This window comes from Geotrypetes seraphini, chromosome 2 (assembly GCF_902459505.1).
Source record: "Geotrypetes seraphini chromosome 2, aGeoSer1.1, whole genome shotgun sequence".
Taxonomy (NCBI): domain Eukaryota; kingdom Metazoa; phylum Chordata; class Amphibia; order Gymnophiona; family Dermophiidae; genus Geotrypetes; species Geotrypetes seraphini.
The window spans coordinates 136,346,437-136,367,457 of NC_047085.1; the positions used below are offsets into that span (position 1 = coordinate 136,346,437).

Here is a 21,021-nt window from a genome sequence, read left to right on the forward strand (position 1 = left end):
CAGTCAGCAGACCTACATCCTCTAAAACAACCCTCTTTAATAAATCCTATGCCTCTCCTCTGGAGTCAAGCTTCCTTTCAGCCTCAACTTTCTTATATCTATTACAGCACTTTATTCAAGATAGCACAACATTACTTCAAACAGGTTTCACACTGCCACGGCCAGTACTTCCAGCATAAACAGAACCTTTTTTGTCAGCTTAAACCCCCTATCCCATCCCCTCAGGATCTAACCTCCCCCCTCCCAACAGGACTTCCCTAGGATCCAGATTGGGTTTATCTATCTTTTTTTGCACTTCTCCGCTCCATCCTCCTTCTTCTCCAGAGCCATGGTCATACCCTGACCAGAATCTTCCTTCTCACCTAGATCAGTACCCTCTGATCAGCAGCCGACTCAACCAGAGGAACATGGGCTTTCCTCTTACCCTAAATTTCTGCAGAAAGTTTCTACTCTGCTCAGTCTTAATGAAAACACTACTACAACAGGCAAAAAAGATTTCCAAGCTATCTTCCAATCTTGTCAGACTCCTCCTAAGGAATTCATTGCCCTTCATATACATCAAATTCTCCAGGACCTTCAACTCTCTCTAATTGAAAAAAATTCAGTCAATCTCCACTGCTTTTAAGTGTTTGGAATTCAAATACAAAGTACAAAAAGCCCCTGGACATGACATTCAGCAGCTCTCGCACCATTCTATGGTTTCTGAATCAGCCATTAAGAAATCTAAAACATCCAGAGCCCAATTCAACATGCCATCAGGAAAAGAATTTCACCTCTTGGATTCATTAAGCAAGAAAGTCTACCAGGGTTCTATGATGGTGACAAAAATTATAGCCCATCAGCTACAAATACTTAATTTCCAGTATTCAGTCCTTCAACAACTTGAAGGTGCCTCACCTGACATGGCGCCAGATCTCCAGATAGCCTTACAAGAGTCCACCTATCTTATCAAGATAATCTATGACACTTATATGATTAAGAGAACTGCAGCTGCACGTTTAGCAGATGCACCTTGCCTGGGAGACAGTTTGGAGAAAAAAAGAGTCTCAAAGCTGAAAGAGGATTCCACATCTCTCTGAAAACTTTCTGCCCACCAAGTAGATCAGTCTGAGTAGTATCACAAGAATACTTCCTCTACCACATACTGTAGTCCTTATCACCAACAGTTCTTGCAGCAGTACTATCCTATATGTTTTACTATTTATACTAGACCCACTTATCAACACTCTCAGTCCTTTACTTACTGACAAAAGCAACACCCAAGAGATAGGAAGCAGGCTTCAAGTAACCAATTGCCTGCTCTCAAATCCTCTCCGAGTTTTTAACAAATTACCAGTAGGGGCCCAGCTCAGCCATTTTCTTTCTGCCTGGCAAAACATCATGACAGATAGATAGCCTAGAGAAATTATCTTCAGGACCCATAGTCTCAACTTTCTTTCAGAAATCCAAGTTTCCAATTTGTCTCAACCTTCCACTATTCCTTATCACCATATTTTGCTTCTGGCAGCGAAAATAACACTTCACAACAACGCAATAGAAGCAGTTCCCTTTCAACAGCAAGACATGCGGTTTTATTACAAATTTTTCCTAATCCCTGAAAAGACTCAGCCTTTGACCCATACTGGACCTCCGTTTGCTCAACACTTTGTCTTTTCATACTTTGACAATTCACTTCTAGCAGCCCAATCCAGAGACTGCTTGCTGCTCACCATTCACAACACTATACACACTCTTCAATCACTCGGATTCCTCATCAACTACGACAAGTCATCTCTCATTCCAATGGAGTCACTCATGTTCATAGGTGTCCATATAAACATCATCACAGTAAAAGCTTACATTCCAGAAGAAATACACAGAATACTGGAACAACTATGCACACAAGCAAGGGAATCAGTGCATCTAACATCATGTCAGACTTTACGCCTGCTTCACACACTCTGGTCCACATGCATGCCTACATATGCGCCCACTACAGTGGCAACTAAAATGCTGTTGGAATCAGAAATCTCAATTGCTCTCTCACCACATTTTGCTTCCCCACTACATCAAGAAATCTCTCCTCTGGTGGATTCATTCACTGTGCCTCAAGGCAAGTTGTTTGTTTCAAGTTCTGCCTCCTCAACTAATCGGTATGATGGATGCTTTCAATATCGGCTAGGGAGCTAATTTTGACCACCTCTAAAACCCAGGGCCAGTAGACCATAAAGGATCTATGACTACAGTCATTCATTTGGAGCTCCGGGCAGTTTTTAACGCATTAAAAACATTCAAACCTTGGATTCAACAAAAGCAAATCTTAATACAAATGGACAACCAGGTTGCAATGTATTACATCAACAATCAGGGAGGTTCAGGATCTCTGAGCTCTGCAGTGAAGCCTATCGTCTTTGGCAGTTTGTACTATTCCTCAAGATAAAAGCCTACAAGCAGTGTATATTTCAGGATACACAAATATCATTGTGGACTCACTCAGCCGCAAACTCGACCCTCACGAATGGTCTTTCAACCCCAAGGTAGCACGTCGGCTGTTTCAACTATGGGGGACCTCAGCCATAGATCTCTTTGCTTCACAAGACAACACACAATGCCATCATTATTGTTCGCTTTGAACAGCCCCTCAAACTATCGCAAGAGATGCGTTCTCCATTTGTTGGTCATTCGTTGGTCTCCATTCATTGGTCCTCCTGTATTCCTTTCCACTGTTCACATTGATATCCAAAGTTCTACAGAACATCATCACAGACTTCACACACCTCATCCTAATTGCTCAGTGATGACCTAGGCCAATATGGTATTCACTTCTATTGTCCCTTCTGGAGTGTGTTCCCTCTCCCACCCCCCCACCCCCATTCCTCTGGGATCCCATACTCTCCTTTCACAGCAGAATGGACAAATTCTTCATCTGAATTTATCTAGCCTCAACCACACATCATGGAAATTGGAAGGATATCCTTAAAAGATATTCAAGTTCCCCAAACTGTAAAATCAGTTCTTCTAGCTGCTAGATATCCTTCAGGAAAACCTACCAATCCAAATGGACTCATTTCTCTCATTGGGCACCCACCCAAAACCAGATTCTCAATGCATGTCTAATTCCACTGATTCTAATTTAACTTCTACATTTGTCTGATTCAAATCTCGAGACCAATTCAGTATGGTATCACTTGTCTGCCATATCGGCTTATTATGACACAGTGAATGGGAAACAAATCTCAAATCATCCCTTAGTGATGTGTTTTATAAGAGGCCTTCTTCAACCAACTTTGGTACTGCCTCCCATAGGTACCTCACATGGTAAAAAAAAATTTCCTCACAGCTATCACTTCAGCAAGACATGTCAGTGAATTTCAGGCTTTAATAACTTATATGCAGTTTTCCCCTAACCATGTCCCAACTTCACACACCCCCAAAATTCCTTCCTAAAGTAGTTTCAGACTTCAATCTAAACCAAAGCATAATTCTACCATCCTTTTTTCCTCCTCCTCATACCTCTTCAGTGGAGCAATGCCTACATACCTTGGACTGCAAAAGAGTACTGCTTTTCTACATATGATGAACATATTGTTTTGTAAATATAACTGTAATCTGTCTTGGCTGTATTTTATGTATGCTAAACTGCTACAACTATATTATTTGTATGTTGAGCTATAACCCGTTCGGAGCTTGTTGGGGAGAACGAGATAGAAAACAAATTAAATAAATAAAAATATAAAGTAAATTTAAAATGAAAATCTAAAAGTGCCAAACAGAACTTCAGTATAAAGCTATTCAGAGGTAGAGATCAGAAGAATGGTAGAAACATCAGTGTGTTTAAATATCCCTTGAGATATAGCTAAGTGAAAAGAATTTAGCATCACCTTGCTTTGGCTGACCACAAAGTCAGTAGTTGTGGGTTAAATTGCTGAGGTGGAGAAGTTTATTATTAACCAGGGCTGTGGAGTCATTACACCAAATTTTCAATTCTGACTCCAGCGACTTTATTCTTCTATTGTCTGATTCCAAGTCCAACTCTGACTGTGACTCCTACTGATATCAGGCTTTAATTTTAGTCTTGTTGTTACTGGTAAATATATAATGTTTACCAGTAGTTTAGATACAGGACAAGTAAATTTACCATATATTATAAGTTTTTATTTTGAATTTGAGTTTGTACATTTTTAGCAACTCAGGCTCTACCCAAAATTACTTCAGACTCCACAGTCCTGCTATCTAACCAATTTTACGATTACTCCACAAGGATGAACTATATGGGAGAGTGGCAAGAAGGGAGCTATTACTGAAAGAAAGCCATATGATGTGCCATGTAATGTTTACCAAGAAACACTTTGTGGTACTGAATGACTAAAATCGCTGATCCATTCTGAATTTTAATACTCAATTTCTTTAACTTTTGGTGACCCAGCCAAAATAAATAACTTGCTAGCCGACATCTGGGTTCAACTGGACCTGGTTTATTTTTACACATTCTCTCTGCCAATCTCTGTATAAACTTATCTTAAACTCTTCAGACTATCAACATATGCTCTCCACATGCCAGACATTAGATAAATATAAATAGTTTTTCATGGTTTTATATACATCTTTAATATTAAACTTTATATATTAAACTTGCATCTGTCAACTGAGTCACTTTCTTATATCCTACATCTGTAAAGTAGTAAACTCTTATGTTAACTCTACATAAAACTTTTCATGCAGATTTCTCATGGGCATCAAATCGTAGATAGCCAAGCATGTGTGAATCGTTTTTTGGCCATTGCAGCGGGAAAAATTGGACGACCATATTCTTCATTCCACATTTCTGAGAGTGGTTCGCCTTTGGCCTTCAGAACCCCTGCTAGGTACAGTAAATCAAGGAAACACTTCATTTCTTCCTGATCCATGTTACTTCATATTTTTCCCTGTTGAAGACGTTGTGCATTTGCAGATTTGTTTGTAAAATCGATTATCAGTTTGATAATCTTGTGATCAAAGAATAGTAAGACAGCTTTGGTCGTTGATGAAGGTTTGGCAGTGTTAGTAGGCCTTATTTCATGTATTAAGTCCTTTTTTGTCGTCTTCCAATGAACGATAACTCTGAGCGACTCACCAGTTTTATCTTCTTATCTTTGGACAACACACTATTTGCAGTAAATGCAGGAGTAGAAGACATACTCTCGGCAGGAGTTGAACCTCCAATATCGATTAGAATATCTGGCTCAATGTCTGTATCATCTTCAACATAATCCATATCACTATTGCTGTCATTGAATTGGTCCATTTCATCATCTGAATCAGTATTTACAAGAATCGGGTCCAAAGCCTTCGCTGCTGACATGTGTTGTCAATGACATGACTGCTGTGCATATATGATCAACTGAAAATATAAAAGACATAAAAGACAACATATATGAAAAAGACAACATATTATATATTATCAATCCCTATTATTGCTCACTTGAACAACATGACTTTATTTGCAGCTAAATGCTAACAGAACTGGAAAGCATAAATACTGGCACTCTTAATTACCCCATGTTGTTCATATAAACAGTTTATTTTCTACACTTGCAAATAAAAAATAAATACAAATTTCTCACCTTTCAAGGAACACAAGTTGCTGTATAAAGTCATAGAAGTTCACCACAGAATAACTAACAATATTAATTTTATTTAATGTAAAGTGGCTTATCCTTGGACAAGCAGGCAGCATATTCTCACATGTGAGTGACGTCATCCAGGGAGCCTGGAACGGACAGTGCTAAAAGTGTACTGTCACTTTAACTTCATAAGAAGCTTTGAGACAGACTGCCTGCCCGCCCAAGATCTGCTTGCCTGCACGTGCGAGTGCCTTCCTCCCTGACATCTGGTTGCACGTCCTCAGTTCGTAGTTTTACGTGTTGCGAAGAGGTTGTTTTTTGGACTGTCCAATCAAGTTGCCTTCCCAGTCAACGTATTTTTCACCTTTCAGCTCATTTTCCTTTTATTTAATTTACTTATAGTTCTTTTCTTCGGTATTTTTTCTCTAAAGAAAAAAAAGTTACTTTTCTCGTCCTCTGTTTGCCTCAGTACAGGCCTTTGGGCCTTTCTCTCCAATTTTTCTCACTGGTTTTCCTTCTTGGGGGTGTAACCATTGTGGTTTTTTTACCTTGCCACCACGATTTTTCCTCACAGATTCAAAAAGTGCACTCATTGCCAGTGGCCCATATCTATCGTTGACCCGCACAACTGGAGCATTCATTGTTTGGGGCCAGAGCTTCAATTTGACACTTGCATCTGCTGTTCTACTTTACGAAAACGCTCTCTTAAGGCTCGACACATCCAACACAAGTAGCTGTTTGGACCTGCCATGGTCTCTGGTGACAAATTGATGCCATCAGTACTAGTGCTGCCCGATTCAGGAAAAAAAAATTGATTTGATTCAGCCTATTGAATTGGTTTTTCGATTCGATTCGATTTCTATCTATTCACTGAGTTAGGTGGGGAAGGGTCATTGCGGTGGGCAGACTAGATGGGCCGTGGCCCTTATCTGCCGTCTATTTCTAAGTTTCTATGATTTTCCTGCCCATTTGGGTGGTTGTTTTTGGGGTTTTTTCAAACATCCTCGTGGGTTTATTTTATAGCCTCTTCACCCCTTTGCCTTCTCCTAACCACACTGGCGCTGTGATGTAAACAAAATAAACAAACAAAAAAGACTTTTCCTCTTTCTGTTAAATCCTAGCTCACGTTTGCGGTCTAACACCAGCTCTGGCAGGATACACATTTCAAATCTGACATATTGTAATCACAAAACAGAAAATAGAATTAGTTTTTCTACCTTTTGTTGTCTGGTCATTATTCAAATTTTGTTGGTCTCAGGCTTTGGTTGTCTTCTGATAACTTGCTTGCCAGGGTCTCCTTTCTTCTTTCTCCCTGCTAACCATCCATCTTCTATCTCTGTCCTCCCCTTCCGTTTTCCTTCCCTCCCCAGAAGGTCTGGCATCTTTCCTTTTTTTTCGTTTCCCTCCACAGATCCACCTTTTCTCAACTACCCTTTCATCCAGCATCTCTCCCTCCTTCCCCACCACCCCAGGGTCCACCATCTCTCCCTTTCTTTTCCCAACTACTCTCCTATCCAGTATCTCTATCCCCCCGCCTCCACACCATCCCTTGTGTCCAACTTCTCTCCCTTTCTGTTCCTTCCCTCCCTAAATCCCATTGTCCATCATCTCTCTCCTTCTCTATTTTCAGACCCATTTCTTCTTCCCCAAAGTCCAGCATATGCATATCTCTTTGAACCCCCCTTCCCTCCCTCTGTGTACTTCTACACCAGGGCCCCCTCCCCTTAAGGTCTGTCCCCCCTGAAGGCCTGCACCCCACCCCTAAAGGTCTGTTTCCCCCTTAAAGGCTTGTCCCCCCCCCCTTGAAGGCCTATCCCATCCCTGAAGGCCTGCCTGTCCCCCTTGAAGGCCTTTCCCCCCCTTGAAGGCCTATCCCTCCCTTAAAAGCCTGCATCCCACCCCTGAAGGCCTGCCTGCCTGCCTGTTCCACCCCGAAGGACTGCTCACTCCCCCCCGGAAGGCCTGCATGTTCTCCCTGGCCTCCCACTGGGGTCCGGCTTCCCCCCTGGCCTCCCCGCACTTTTTACCTTCGAGGAACAGCCTGCAAACAAGATCGCGGTGCTAGCGATTTTTGTACGGCTTCGGAGCTGTTTCCTGTATCACTTTCCCACCCCTCCTCTGACGTCAGAACAGAACCTTGAGGCACACCACTGGTAACATCCCTTTCCTCAGAGTTAGCTCCATTGATCACTATCTTCTGTCGCCTTCCACTCAACCAGTTCTTGACCCAGCCCGTCACTTTGGGACCCATCCTTAGGTCACTCAGTTTATTTATTACACGTCTGTGTGGAACACTGTCAAAGGCTTTGCTAAAATCTAAAATCCAAGCAAGCATCGCATGGTACTGCTTCACATTCACCTTGATGTAAGTCCAGAGCACATTTTCAATGTCGATCTTCGTGTTTATCTTCATCTGACTGGTACCGACATAATTGAAGAAGCTCTTCTCAATGCTCTCACAAGTTATTGTACTCCTCAGACCAGGAAGAATCCTTCTCCTCCTATGGAGAATCTCCTGGAGTTGGAGAAGTTGATTCTGATCTTTCTGTGCAAGGTATTGATACTGATCTTTAACCCACATTATCTATTCCAGTCATATGATATCCCATCAGATCCATCTCCTCCACCGCCAAGACGCAGATCTCCTCTAGAAGAACTATCTTTCACTAAATTTATCGGGCAGATGGGGAAAGCTTTGCCTGTTAAACTGGAGTCAGACTTTGAACCCAGAGTGGAACTCCTTGAGGCGTTAGATTTTGATAGACCTCCTAAAGAGCCTCTCAAATTGCCTCTTCACAATCTACTTAAGGGAAGCTCTGTTTAAGAATAGAGAGACTCCTCACCCTTCCCATAGCTCCAATCTTGTCATGTTTTTGATAAGCCACAATTGCCACATCAGTCTTTGCTGGTTGAATCCACTCTTATAAAATCCTCCAGTATCAGAGCATATGCTACTGCACCACCAGGATGTGAAGGTCGCACCATGGACAAGTTTGGGTACCGTCTCTTCTAAAACTCTATGTTGACCCTAAGAGTTTTCAGCTATAACTTCTATATGTCAGTTTATCTTAAACAACTTATAAAGAAGTTGGCTGATTTTAAATAATATATCCCATCTGAGCGTCTTCCAGAGTTCCATGAGACTACTCGCAGCTTTTAATGCATTTGATGCGACATCCAGAGCATCGGCTATGTCTGTTGTGAGACGTCTTACATGACTGCAAGTTTCTGACATGGACATTAAAATTCAGGATCGTTAAACAAATATTCCCTGTCTTGGTAAACAAATATTCCCTGTCTTGGTGAAGAACTTTATGGGGGACAAAGTAGAGGATTTTACCCAAAAACTTACGCGATATGAACATAGCTGGACCACCTTAACGGAGTCTAAGGCTAAGACTCGGCCATCTAAGTCTTACCAGAGACCTACTTCCTCTGCATTTAAGAGGCATTATACAATCACATCATCCTCTTCCAAACCACCACAACAGAAGAGGCAGAAATCACAGAAGCCTCAGACTTCAGCTCCTCAAAAACCATCTCTTTCTTTTTGACATGCTTTTAGAGAGCATAGCCGCAGTTCCCCCATTTCAGCCACCTACCCAACCCATCGGAGGCTGACTTCTCTTATTTCATCAGCACTGGACTCTCATTACCACAGACACCTAGGTCCTCAGTCATACAGGAGGGTTGCTCTCTTAATTTTATTACCATTCCTGCAAACAACCCTCCTAGAGAGTCCTCTTTCACATCTCAACTGACATCCCTTCTTAAGAAAAATAAAGCTCTATTTGCCATAGAACTAGTATCCCCGTTGCAGAAAAATCAGGTTCTACGCCAGGTATTTTCTAATTCCAAAGAAGACCAGAAGGTCATCATCCCATTCTCAACCTCAAAGCTCTAAAAAAATATCTAGTAAAAGAAAAGTTTTGCATGCTATCTATGGAGACTTTGTACCCACTTCTAGAACAAAACCATTAGCTGTGCTGTCTAGACCTCAGAGGCCTGCACACACATTTCCATACATCTGAACCACATAAAGTTTCTTCATTTTCATGTAAATCATCATCTCCAATACAAAATTCTGCCATTCAGCCTTGCTTCATCTCCAAGAGTATTCACAGAGTGCCTAATGGTAATAGCAGCAACCCTACATACCAATGGGTTTCAAGTGTTTCCATATCTAGACGATTGGTTAATAAAAGCAGCATCACCTCAAGTAGTGCAATCAGCTACACAAGTGACCATAACTTTTCTCCAGTTTCTAGGGTTCGAAGTCAGTTTTCCCAAGTCTCATCTTCAACCCTCTCAAGTGTTGGAATTTATAGGAGCCGTGCTTGACATGATTCTTCTACAAGTTTTCTTACCCCAACAAAGACAAAATATCTTGCTTCAACTTTGCAATCATGTGTCCTCTCTACAAAACATCTCTGTAAGACAAATGATGAGGTTCATGGGTCACATGGCATCCACAGTTCATGTAACTCCCTTCGCTCGACTTCATCTCAGATCAGCTTAGTGGAGCCTAGATTCTCAGTGGTCTCGGGCCAAGGATTCCTTATCCCAAAGAATCAAAGTCACCTCACCTCTTCATGAATCTCTGCAATGGTGGTTGACTCCAGCAAATCTCTCCAGAAGATTGCTATTTCAGATTCCTCCAGATCAGAAAGTACTCACAATGGACACCTCCACGTATGCATGGGGAGCTCACCAGGACGGCCTCTGGACTCAGGGACTCTGGTCTGCTCAAAAGAAGACATTTCATATCAACTTGTTAGAACTGCGGGCAATCTACCCTGAAAACATTTCAGGATCGACTTTCCAGCCAAGTCCTCCTTGTTTGAACAGACAATCAAGTGGCCATGTACTACATCAGCAAGCAAGGGAGAATGGGCTCTCTTCTTCTGTGTCAAGAAGCCAAGCATATTTGGAACTGGGAAATTCCTCAAAATATATTTCTCAAAGCCATATATGTGCAAGACAAACAGAATGCCCTGGCCGATAAACTCAGCAGATCTCGTCAGATGTATGTGTGGACTCTCAACTCCAAGTCTTGTGCCACGTATTCTCACTTTGGGGGAATTCCTCAGATAAACCTATTAGAACATAAGAATTGCCACTGCTGGGTCAGACCAGTGGTCTATTGTGCCCAGCAGTCCGCTCACGAGGTGGCCCTTAGGTGAAAGACCAGTGCATCTCCCCACAACCACAAGTTGCCTCAATTCTGCTCCAGACACTATTCTCCTCATCATTTCTTCTATGTTGGTCACAAGTTCCTACATGCATTTCCACCAATTCCTCTAATTCTGAAGACGTTAGTCAAGCTCAAAAAAAGAGTCAGCCACCATGATCCTAATAGTTCCTTGGTGGCCCAGACAACCTTGGTTCTCCCTTCTACTTCAACTAGTTGTCAAGGATCTAGTTCCATTACAGATTTTTCCATCTCTTCTCACTCATTCAAGGATCTCTTTTACATCCCAATCTGCAATATCTGCACCTAACAACTTATTACCTCTCGACCTGACTTTAGCAGATTTTAATCTTTCAAACTCAGTACAAGCTATTATAGCTGCTTCTAGAAACCGCCTACTCAACAATGCTATCAACTCAAATAGACATGCTTCACTTCATGGTGTAATCTCCTGGATTACAGTTGAGAGCAGTCCCCTTTCCAGATATGGACATGATGACTGCTCTCAACAAACTTCTCAAAGCAGTTTACATGTATTAGCACAATGTTTTTCAACTCTGTCCTGGAGTACCCCCTTGCCAGTCAGGTTTTCAAGATATCCACAATGAATATGCATGAAAGAAATTTGCATATAATGGAGGCAGTGTATGCAAATCAAGTTTATGCAAATTCATTTTTGGATATCCTGAAAACCTGATTGGCAAGGGGGTACTCCAGGACCAAGTTGAGAAACGCTGTATTAGTGGACAAATTGAACAGACTTCTTCAACCTCATGAGTGGTCTCTCAATACAGCCGTCTTCCAACTGGGGAACACTGGACATAGATCTCTTCACTTCTCCCCAAACAACAAACTTCCGCTATTCTGCTCCAGACTTTGTACCCTTAATCGTATGATATCTGATGCCTTCCTTATTTATTTCCTCCAATTCCTCTTATTGGGAAAAACTGTCTTCTTCAATTTTGCTAGGATCAGGACACCATCCTCATAGCGCCTCATTTGCCACATCAGCCTTGGTTTCCACTCCTCCTTGAACTCTTGTCCAAGGAACTGTGCAAGTTATAGCCATTCCCAACACTCCTTTCCCAGAATGATGGATCCCTCCTTCATCTCAGCCCTCACTCATAACAGTGTGGTTTCTTTCACCAAGCAAGTAAATGCCTTTTGCCTCTTGACTGCAGTCTCTTCTGTCATTGAAGCACCTGGAAACCTTCCACTTAACGTCACGTTGCTTCAAATAGATGAGATTTTTCTTCCTAGTATGTCATGCATTGTCTTGACCCAGGCACATGTCCACTTCCATTGTCCTTGACTACCTTTTTCACATCTCATTGTCTAGTCTCAAAACCAGTTTGGTTCGAGTACATCTCAGTGCTATCAGTGTGTTCCGCTTCCCCTTGGACAAGAAGCCATTATCTGTTCATTCCATAATTTCTAGATTTATGAAGGGACTTTCCCACACTAAGACACTTGTCAAGCATCTACCTGTTGCCTGGGAGCTTAATGTACCTATTGTCCTAGGTACATTATTAGATAGAGTGTGAGCCCACTGGTACAGATATGGAAAAATACTTGAGTACCTGAATGTAAATCACTTAGGCTATAAGTGGTATATAAATACTATAAAAAAAAAAATTACCACACTTTCTGTAAAAAAAAGTATTTCCTTATATTACTTCTGAGCCTGTCTCCCTTTAACTTGTGCCCTCTCATTCCAGATCTTCCTGCCAAATGGAAGAGACTTGACTCATGCGCATTTACGTCATGTAGATATTTAAACTTCTCTCTCACAAGATTACTAATTATTCAAGATAGTGGGAGATTGATAACATCTATTTATACAAAGCCCTCAGATAGGAATACTTTGTTGCGGTACACTAGTATGCATCCCAGCACGTTGAAGAATAATTTGCCTGTATCTCAATTCTTTCGTTATAGAAGAATATGCCATTCAACTGAAGAATTTACGAATAAAGCTCAATTGTTTACATGTAAATATGAACAGCGGGGTTATCCAAAATCTGTCATTTCTAAAGCTTATAAAAGAGCTAGGTTCAGTGCTCGAGAGCAATTGCTACAATATAGACCTAAACATGATGGTAATGAGTCTATAGCGTGCATTCTGCATTTTTTTCAAATATATCTCAGCGATTGGGGAGAAAAATTAAAACCTTATGGCCTATGATGCAAACTAAATGAAATTGCCAGAATTTGGATTGTAAAATAACATTTTCCTGTAATAGGAATCTAAGAGATCTGCTGTGTCCGGCAGATGTGTGGTCTATGAAGGAAAGAGGGAGGGTTGGATTATCTAAATGCACTCATTGTACTGCTTGCCCTTTAATGAGTGAGTGAGATCAGATCTGTCACATTCCCATCCTGGAGAAGCAGTTTTTCACACCTTGGACTGCAAACATGTTCTGGCATGCTTTCTGGACCAGACTAAACGGATCCTCCCAGCTCTTTGTGGCTCTTGATCCTAACAGACATGGAATTCCTGTTACCATGAAAAACCATTTCTACTTGGCTGGTGGACTGTATCTCCTTCGCATATACACAGACTGAGCTGACTGCAGGGCCAGTTAGCAGCCCACAGTTTCCAACCTAAGGCTGCCTCAGTAGCTCATTTCTACTCCATCTCTATTAAGGACATCTGGAAAGTGGCTGCTTGGTTCTCAATCCATCCGTTCACCTCTCATTACTTTTAACAACAAAACTCTAGGAGAGATAGTCTGTTTAAAAAATCAGTGAACTGCAAAATCTTTTTACTTCCTCAGTGCCAATTTTCCCTCCAACCCTTTTGGGTTTTACCAGCATAACGTTCATATATCCATTATTCTCATCCAGAGCCATGATCCTGGCATCTGGAAGTCCCATATGTGAGAATATAATGCCTGCTTGCCCTCTGGGAAAGCAAAGATACTTACTTGTAGTAGGTATTCTCCAAGGACAGCAGGTATATATTCTCACAATCCATCCACCTCCTCTAGTTGGCTTCTTAGCTTTGCTACTGAACTGTAAGTCTCATGAGCCAACATTGGGCAGGAAGAAACTGGCATGTGCGCAATACGGGCATTGCCCTAAAAAATTTAAAGTAACAGTGTACTTGGTTGTGTCCGTACTGAGTTCCGTGGATGTCGTTGCCCACATGTGAGAATACATGCCTTCTATTCTCAGAGAACACCTGCAACATTTTTGCTATAAATCTGCTTTAGAAATACTTTTATCTTATATTGATATAATTTTTAATAGTTATCTCATGATAGAGAAGACTGAATTTTACAAGTCATATTAGAAGTGCCAACATTGAATGAAAAATAGTGTAAATGATTCCTGAATGTGATTTCATTGGTATACTCGTATTTTAGCGATGCCGATGAGAAGGGTTTTGCTAATGGATGTACCAGTGATAACATTAACTAGTATTGCTGTGTATGGTGAAATAACTTGCATTTTGTCTTGCCTTTCTGTTTAGGACTACAGTTTGTTATATGAAGAAGCAAAATATTTCCAGCTTCAACCTATGCTCATGGAATTAGAAAGATGGAAGCAGGATCGAGAGTCCAGGCGGTTCTCCAGGCCTTGCGAATGTCTGGTGGTTCGAGTTGCTCCAGATCTAGGGGAGAGGATCACTTTGAGCGGTGACAAATCACTGATAGAAGAAGTGTTTCCTGAAATTGGTGACGTGATGTGCAATTCTGTTAATGCAGGCTGGAACCATGATTCCACGCATGTCATCAGATTTCCACTAAATGGATACTGCCACCTCAATTCAGTCCAGGTAATGCCTTTGAGTGTGCAAAAAGTGAACAGGGAAATTAACATAGTATCAAAAACGATGTATATAGGATAAAGAGAGATCAATCATAAATCCACAAAATACCTCCCTTATATTCAATTTTCAAATTCTTAATTAGAAACAATGATGAAGTTTTCTCATATCTGACTTATCTCCACTCTGTCCTATCTCCACTCTGTCCCTGTCACACATTTAAAGTTCTTTATAGAGGAGAGGCCTCAGATCCCCGTGCGTTGCCAGTAATTAACTATACAACAGCACTAGATAGGGAACTAACCTCATCGGCACTCTCCCCCCCTGCCTAATTTTAAAATGATGTATATCAAAAAACTCTCAAAAAAACTGATAATGAACTTAGCTTCAATTAGGCAGGGAGTTCTTATATCTCTCAGCTTCTGTTTTCTTTGCTGCGGTCCAGCAGGAAAGGACCGCAGCAAAGAAAACAGAAGCTGAGAGATATAAGAACTCTCTGCCTAATTGAAGCTAAGTTCATTATCAGGTTTTTTTTTTAGAGTTTTTTGATATACATCATTTTAAAATTAGGCAGGAGGGGGAAAGTGCCGATGAGGTTAGTTCCCTATCTAGTGCCGTTGTATAGTTAATCACTGGCAACGCACGGGGATCTGAGGCCTCTCCTCAATAAAGAACTTTTGTGAAATTAACATAGTATCCCTGTCCTTTGCACTTCCATATTATTCATTGTTTGATAAAATATGCATAATTTACTTAATCTAGAATCTAAAGCTGTGTACAAATTCCACACTTACTGTGTTTGGATTTTGGTTGTTTTAGCAATTTAATAAATTGCCCTGGTTTTTATAAAAGAAAAATGGAACTGAGGCATTTTTAACAATTTTAAGTTTCCAGTTCATCTCCAGGAGTGAAATACAAATTGAATTTCAGTAATTTTGGGCCCCCTTTACAAAGCTGTGGTAGTGATCTCCCTTGACAAATGCACCGAAGCCCATTCAATTTTTGTGGGGTTTGATGCATTTGCCACAGGAGAATTGCTACCGATGCTTTATAAAAGGGGCCCTTTGGTTGGTTGTAACTCAAATCAATTATTTAAAAAAATATATTGAACTCTAGACTTTTGAAACAGTTAATGGAACACCAGTTATTTGGAACACAATCCCACCCATTGTGCTCTGTATTTGGGATTTTTCCCCTTTGACCTGGAGTGTACAGTAGAATCTCAGTTAACCGGCACCCATAGGTATTGGATGGATGCCAGATTAACTGTAGTTTGTAGTTACTTGAGAGTTAATGTAAAAATGGTTGTCTCTTCCCACCACACTCTATCAACCCCCCACCCCCACTTGTAGGTACAGCATCTTCTTCCCTTCTTCTCGGTCTTTCTCTCCAACTTTCTCTTCCCCCTTCTCTCCCTCTCTCCACATTCTCTCCCACTTTCTCTTCCCCCTTTCTCCCCCCCACCCCAACTCCCTCCCTCCCTTACCTGAAGCTGTAGAGCCAGTCCTGACAGCCCCTCCCTCCCTTCATTTTCACAACTGTAGATCTGGTCCTGACAACCCCCTTCCTCCCTAATTCCATTCCCAAAGCAACAAGAGTCGGTTCTGACAACCCCCCCTCACCCACCTACCCACCCAATGCTGTAGCAGCCGCCAACAAGCAGAGGATGCACCGGTAAACAGTTTCTGGCCAGCTCCAGCAGGGCCTTTCCTCTGCTGTGTTACTTCCAACGTGGCAGAGGAAAGGCCTACTAGGGCTGGCCAGAAGCTGCCCGTTTACCAGTGCTTTCTCTGCTCACCGGCTGCCGCTACAGCGTCGGGTGAGGAAATGAAGGGGGTTTGTCATGACCGGCTCTTGCTTTGGGAATGTAGTTAGGGAGGGAGGGAGGGAGGGGGTTGTTAGGACCAGCTCTACTGCTTCAGGAATGGAAGGAGGGCAGGAAGAGGGGGGGTTGTCAGAAATAGAGGGAGGAAGATTTGTGGCTGCCACGATGCTTCGAGAACTGGAGGGAGGGAGACTGTGGATGCCTCTGGGGCTGGAGGGAGGGAAGGTTATTAGGTCAGGAGTAGAGAATGACACGGGGACAATTTTTACCTGTCCCCTCAAGAACTCATTTTCCTGCCCGGCAAGCTATTTTCCTGTCCCTGCCCCATTCCGTCTCATCTGCAGAAGCCTCAAACACTTTAAAATCATAAAGTGTTCAAGGTTTGTGCGGTTAAGGCTGAACTTGCAGGAACGGAATGAGGAAATTGAGTTTCTGCAGGGACGGGGAAAAATTTGTCCCTGTGTCATTCTCTAGACAGGAGCATCACTTTGGACGTTGTCTTCGGAGTGTGGGAGACAATTTTATATTTTTTTGCTGGTTGGTTGAGTGCCGGTTATTTGAATACCAGTTACCTGAGATTCTACTGTATTTGCTTTGTAATCCTGAGTTTTTAAAAATATAATTTTTCCTATATAGCTTTCCATCATATTAAGAATCTGAATAAATTGCATGGTCCACTTTGTTAAATATCATCAGAATCCATATGCACTGAAACATGTACTTTATGGCACAGCACAAATATCTAGAACTTAAAGGAATGCAGAGTTGTTTTTTTCTAAGATAAAGCTTAACAAATGTATACAACTAAATGAAAAAAAAATCTTAATCCTTGTTGAGAGGGCAAAAGGGAAACTTAAGAATGAGGCCAAAGAAAGTCCAGCAACGGCAAGGCTATATTGTGAGTATTGTATATACTCAAATGCAAACCCATCCAAATATAAACCAAGATAACATGTTTCCCCTAAAATGGGGGGACAGAAATGTTAACTAATGGGTCAAGTAATCTCTCTGTCTCCCTCCTTCCCTCTCTTCCCCGTGTCATTTGGCATTCATGAGGTGTCCTGCCCCTGCTCCTCCTTGGATCTACCTTACAGCCTTGATGGTGCAGTGGTAAGCTGGGTCAGGAGCAATCCTCTTATGCATTCTCTGTACCAAAAATTGTTGCTGAGCGTTCCCATGGCAATTTTGCAAAACTGCTGCTGAAATTTGTGGCAGCCATTTTCAGTATAAAAATTGGACCACCAGGGCTATGAGGTAGGCCTGGGGAGGGAACCTACAGTGGGTCTGAAGAGGGGACTGGGGCAGAGCCAGACAAGGCAGGACACCTTGGAGATTGGCAGGAATGCCATGTGGACAGTAGCTCCAGTTATCGGGTGAGAAGAAGAGGACAAACGCACTTGTCTTCAATGGGGACTCAAATATAAACTGAGATCCCCACTGACATGTTCCTCAACAGTGCAATTTGCCAACAATGAAAGAACCTTAATTTCTAATGCAACAGGTCTGTCATTCTGGACAAGCAGTGCTCAGAAGTCTTTGCAGAAGGAATCCACTCCAGATTTTTTCTGAATCCCTCCAACTTCAGAGGGCTCTGCTGCCCTCTACAGATTTTTCCTTCTGTACGTGAGCCTGAAAGAGTGTTTCTGATCTACTCTGCTTATTTCTTTAGTTTTGGTAGTTTGTTTGAGGGTGTTTTCCCCCAGATATTTCTTCATATTTCAGTGTCAGGAGCTCCCCTAGTCAAGGATCCAGCTCTTCCTGCATGTAGGAAAGGCTGGCTGAGGTCTGCAGCTAACAGGCCAATCCCTTGTGGTACCTGTTAGCCAGCCTGCGGAAGCCTTTTTGGAGCTCATGGCCATCCCCTGGTAGCATTGCTTATCTACTGCTTGCAGGGGTTTGAGCACAGGCTGTTAGCTATTCTAGGGGACTCAGTGTGGTCTTTCCGGCTGTGTTTCACTCCCCCCTCCCCATTTTTTTTTTTTTTTTTTGTGCATCTGTGGAAATTGGATGTTCAGTCAAACACCAGTTAGACTGGCAGCCCAAAGATTCAGCGCTAGAAGGATTTTCTGTTTGAGGCAGTGATTTATTCTCCTACATTGCCAGCACAGGTCACAGTGAGTAAAGTTGTTACAGCCTAAGAGGAAAATTGTTGGGGGGGGTGTTCTGCAAATGGTATTTTTGAAGGTTGTTGCATGTTCCCCCTCCTCAAAAATCCTAAAATAACTAGTTTTTCAGTTTTTGTTTTACCATTTTTGAGAGGTTTTTGGTGCCAAAACTCAGCCACAGTAGCCATCTTGGAATTCCCAGTTTTTTCAAAGTTCTCCAGAAGCTTCAAATCGCCTCATTTTGCCTCAGAACTGACAGGGATGGAGTCCTCAGAATGGGCAAGAAACCGGTGGTTGAGGCAATTTTCATTTTTGGACCCCAGAATGGTGGTCATCCGAAGTGCAAGGGCATGGAGGCTGTGGAACCCAAGAGTCACAAGTTGAAGTCCTCTTCAAGAGACTCAACACTGCCTAGTACAGCATTTTCTACAGAATTTGTTAATTTGATATGGAAAGCCTTTCAGGACAGCTGACCTTCCAATGGGTAGTCTGGCAGCTCTTCAGACAGCGCATAAGTGAGCAGGGGCTCCCAGGGTGTATCTACTTGCTGGTTGCAGCTGGCCAGGCTCCAGGGGACCTTTCCAAGGGAGATTTGTGTGATGATGGGTCTCTTACTATACCATTACTGTCTCAAGAGGCACCCTCCCTGTCTGGGGATCCAAGGTTAGACCCCATGGTGACTCTCGATCCGGGGGATGATCCTCTGGTTATTCAGACCTACAGTTCTGTTGGACCTGATTACTGATTTGCTTCTGGAGTTAAACTTAAGACTCCCCTGTAGGTCCCCTCTGCTTCCTCCTCTTTCATGACTGGAGTGAGACCTCAGTCTTCTACATTTCCCTAGCATCCTGACATTTATGTGTTAGTCACAGAGCATTGGGATGCTCTGGAAGGGTCCCTTAAAGTTACCAGGACTATGGCTTGGCTCTACCTGATGGCACCGGAGTGTCACTGGCTGTTCACTCAGCCCAAGGTGGATTCCTTGGTAGCACAAGGTACAAAGTGCACCTCCCTGCTGAGTGAGGGAGGTGTGGTGTTAAAGGATATGCAGGATCACAGAGTAGATGTGACTTTCAAGAGGCTGTTCAAAAGGCTTTGGCTTTAGGAATCAAAGTGGTCATAGTGGCATCGTTGTGAGCCGTGCCTGTCATACCTGGTTACGGAATCTTGAGCACAAGAGCAATAAACCTTTACGCCAGCTCTTACTTGCAGAAGTGGATTATGTAGCAGATGTTCTGTAAGACATCAGTCATGAGCAAAGATTTGGCTTTGGATCAGACAATGGGCTGGTGGTGACTCCATCTCAAAAGCTACTCTCAAAGAGCAAATGTTGTTCGGGAAAGGACTGGATGACCTCATAACCAATGTAGCAAAGTGTCATCTGACATCTTAGCAGACCCAGAACTTCTAGATACTCAGGGTGCTCTAATTTTTGTGGTTCCAGGTGATCTCGGCAATACTTAGGAGCCACTTTCCAGAGATCCTTTCAGGGATACAGACAGAGGTCTGCCAAATCCAGTCTCTGGTTCCCGTCCCTCATCATCTTCCAAAAAGACACAATGATGCCAGGTCTGGAGTAGTCCCTCTCAAGATAGGGGGATGGCTCTGGGACTTTCTGCAGGCCTGGGCGCAGATATTCTCAGACCACTGGGTTCTGGAAATCATCCAGAGTGGATACAAGCTGGAATTCTCCCGGCCCTTAACAGACTGGTTTGTGGACTCCCCAGCGGGGTGACCAGAAAAAGCAGAAGGGGTGGAGGCTATAGTGAGAAGGTTGTTAGAGATTCAGGCCATGAAACCTGTGCTGCCAGAAAACTCAGGCTTACACAGATACTCCATATACTTCATTGTGCCAAAGAAAGGCTCAGACGATTGGAGACCCATTCTGGTGCTTATGTCAATGCACTAGTCAAGGTTCTGTGCTTTCACAATGAGACAGTTCGTTCAATCATAACAGTGGTTGATCTGACCGAGGTCTATTTGCCTATTCCCATATTTCAGGACCACGGAAAGATCCTGAGGTTTCTTGTTCTGGAAAACCATTACCAGTTCTCGGCTCTTCCCGTTGGACTAGTGACTGCCCCTCTCACCAAGGTGATTGTGGTAGTAGCTTCTCGCCTGTGAAAGATGGGCTTACTAGTTTAGCCATACCTGAACTACTGGTTGATAAGGGCCCCATCATTCACTGAAGGACAGGAAGCGGTGTCTCAGGTGATCCAAATTTTGGAGAGCTTGGGTTGGATTGCAAATTTCCAAAAGAACCAGCTGACTCTGACCCAGTCCCCAGAATATCTAGGTGTCTTGTTCAACATGATGGATGGCCGTGTCTATCTTCCAGAGGCACACAAGACAGAAGCTCTTCTCTCAGATAACGAACTTACTAGCCAAACTATCTTCAAGAGCTAGGTTCCATGGCAGCCACAGTAGATGTGGTTCCCTGGGCAAAAGCTTACACGTGTTCTCTCCAAAACATGTTATCGCATTGGTCTCCTCAAACGGACTTATTGCCGAGGTCCCTGCCCTGAACACTGGAAGTCCGGCCCAGT

At 42.7% G+C, this 21,021-nt stretch overlaps 1 protein-coding gene across 5 annotated transcripts in view; it reads left to right on the forward strand.

Moving 5' to 3' along the window:
* The window catches only part of KCTD1 (potassium channel tetramerization domain containing 1), a 163,555-nt gene that overhangs the window by 135,311 nt on the left and 7,223 nt on the right, over positions 1-21,021 (forward strand). For 4 of the 5 annotated variants that reach the window (XM_033933820.1, XM_033933819.1, XM_033933817.1 and 1 more), the window contains one exon: positions 14,249-14,554. In XM_033933820.1, coding sequence (XP_033789711.1) covers positions 14,249-14,554 — 306 coding nt within the window. Of the gene's footprint in view, positions 1-4,701; positions 4,845-14,248; positions 14,555-21,021 lie in introns of those variants that run through there. The other variant, XM_033933818.1, reaches the window with a different exon arrangement.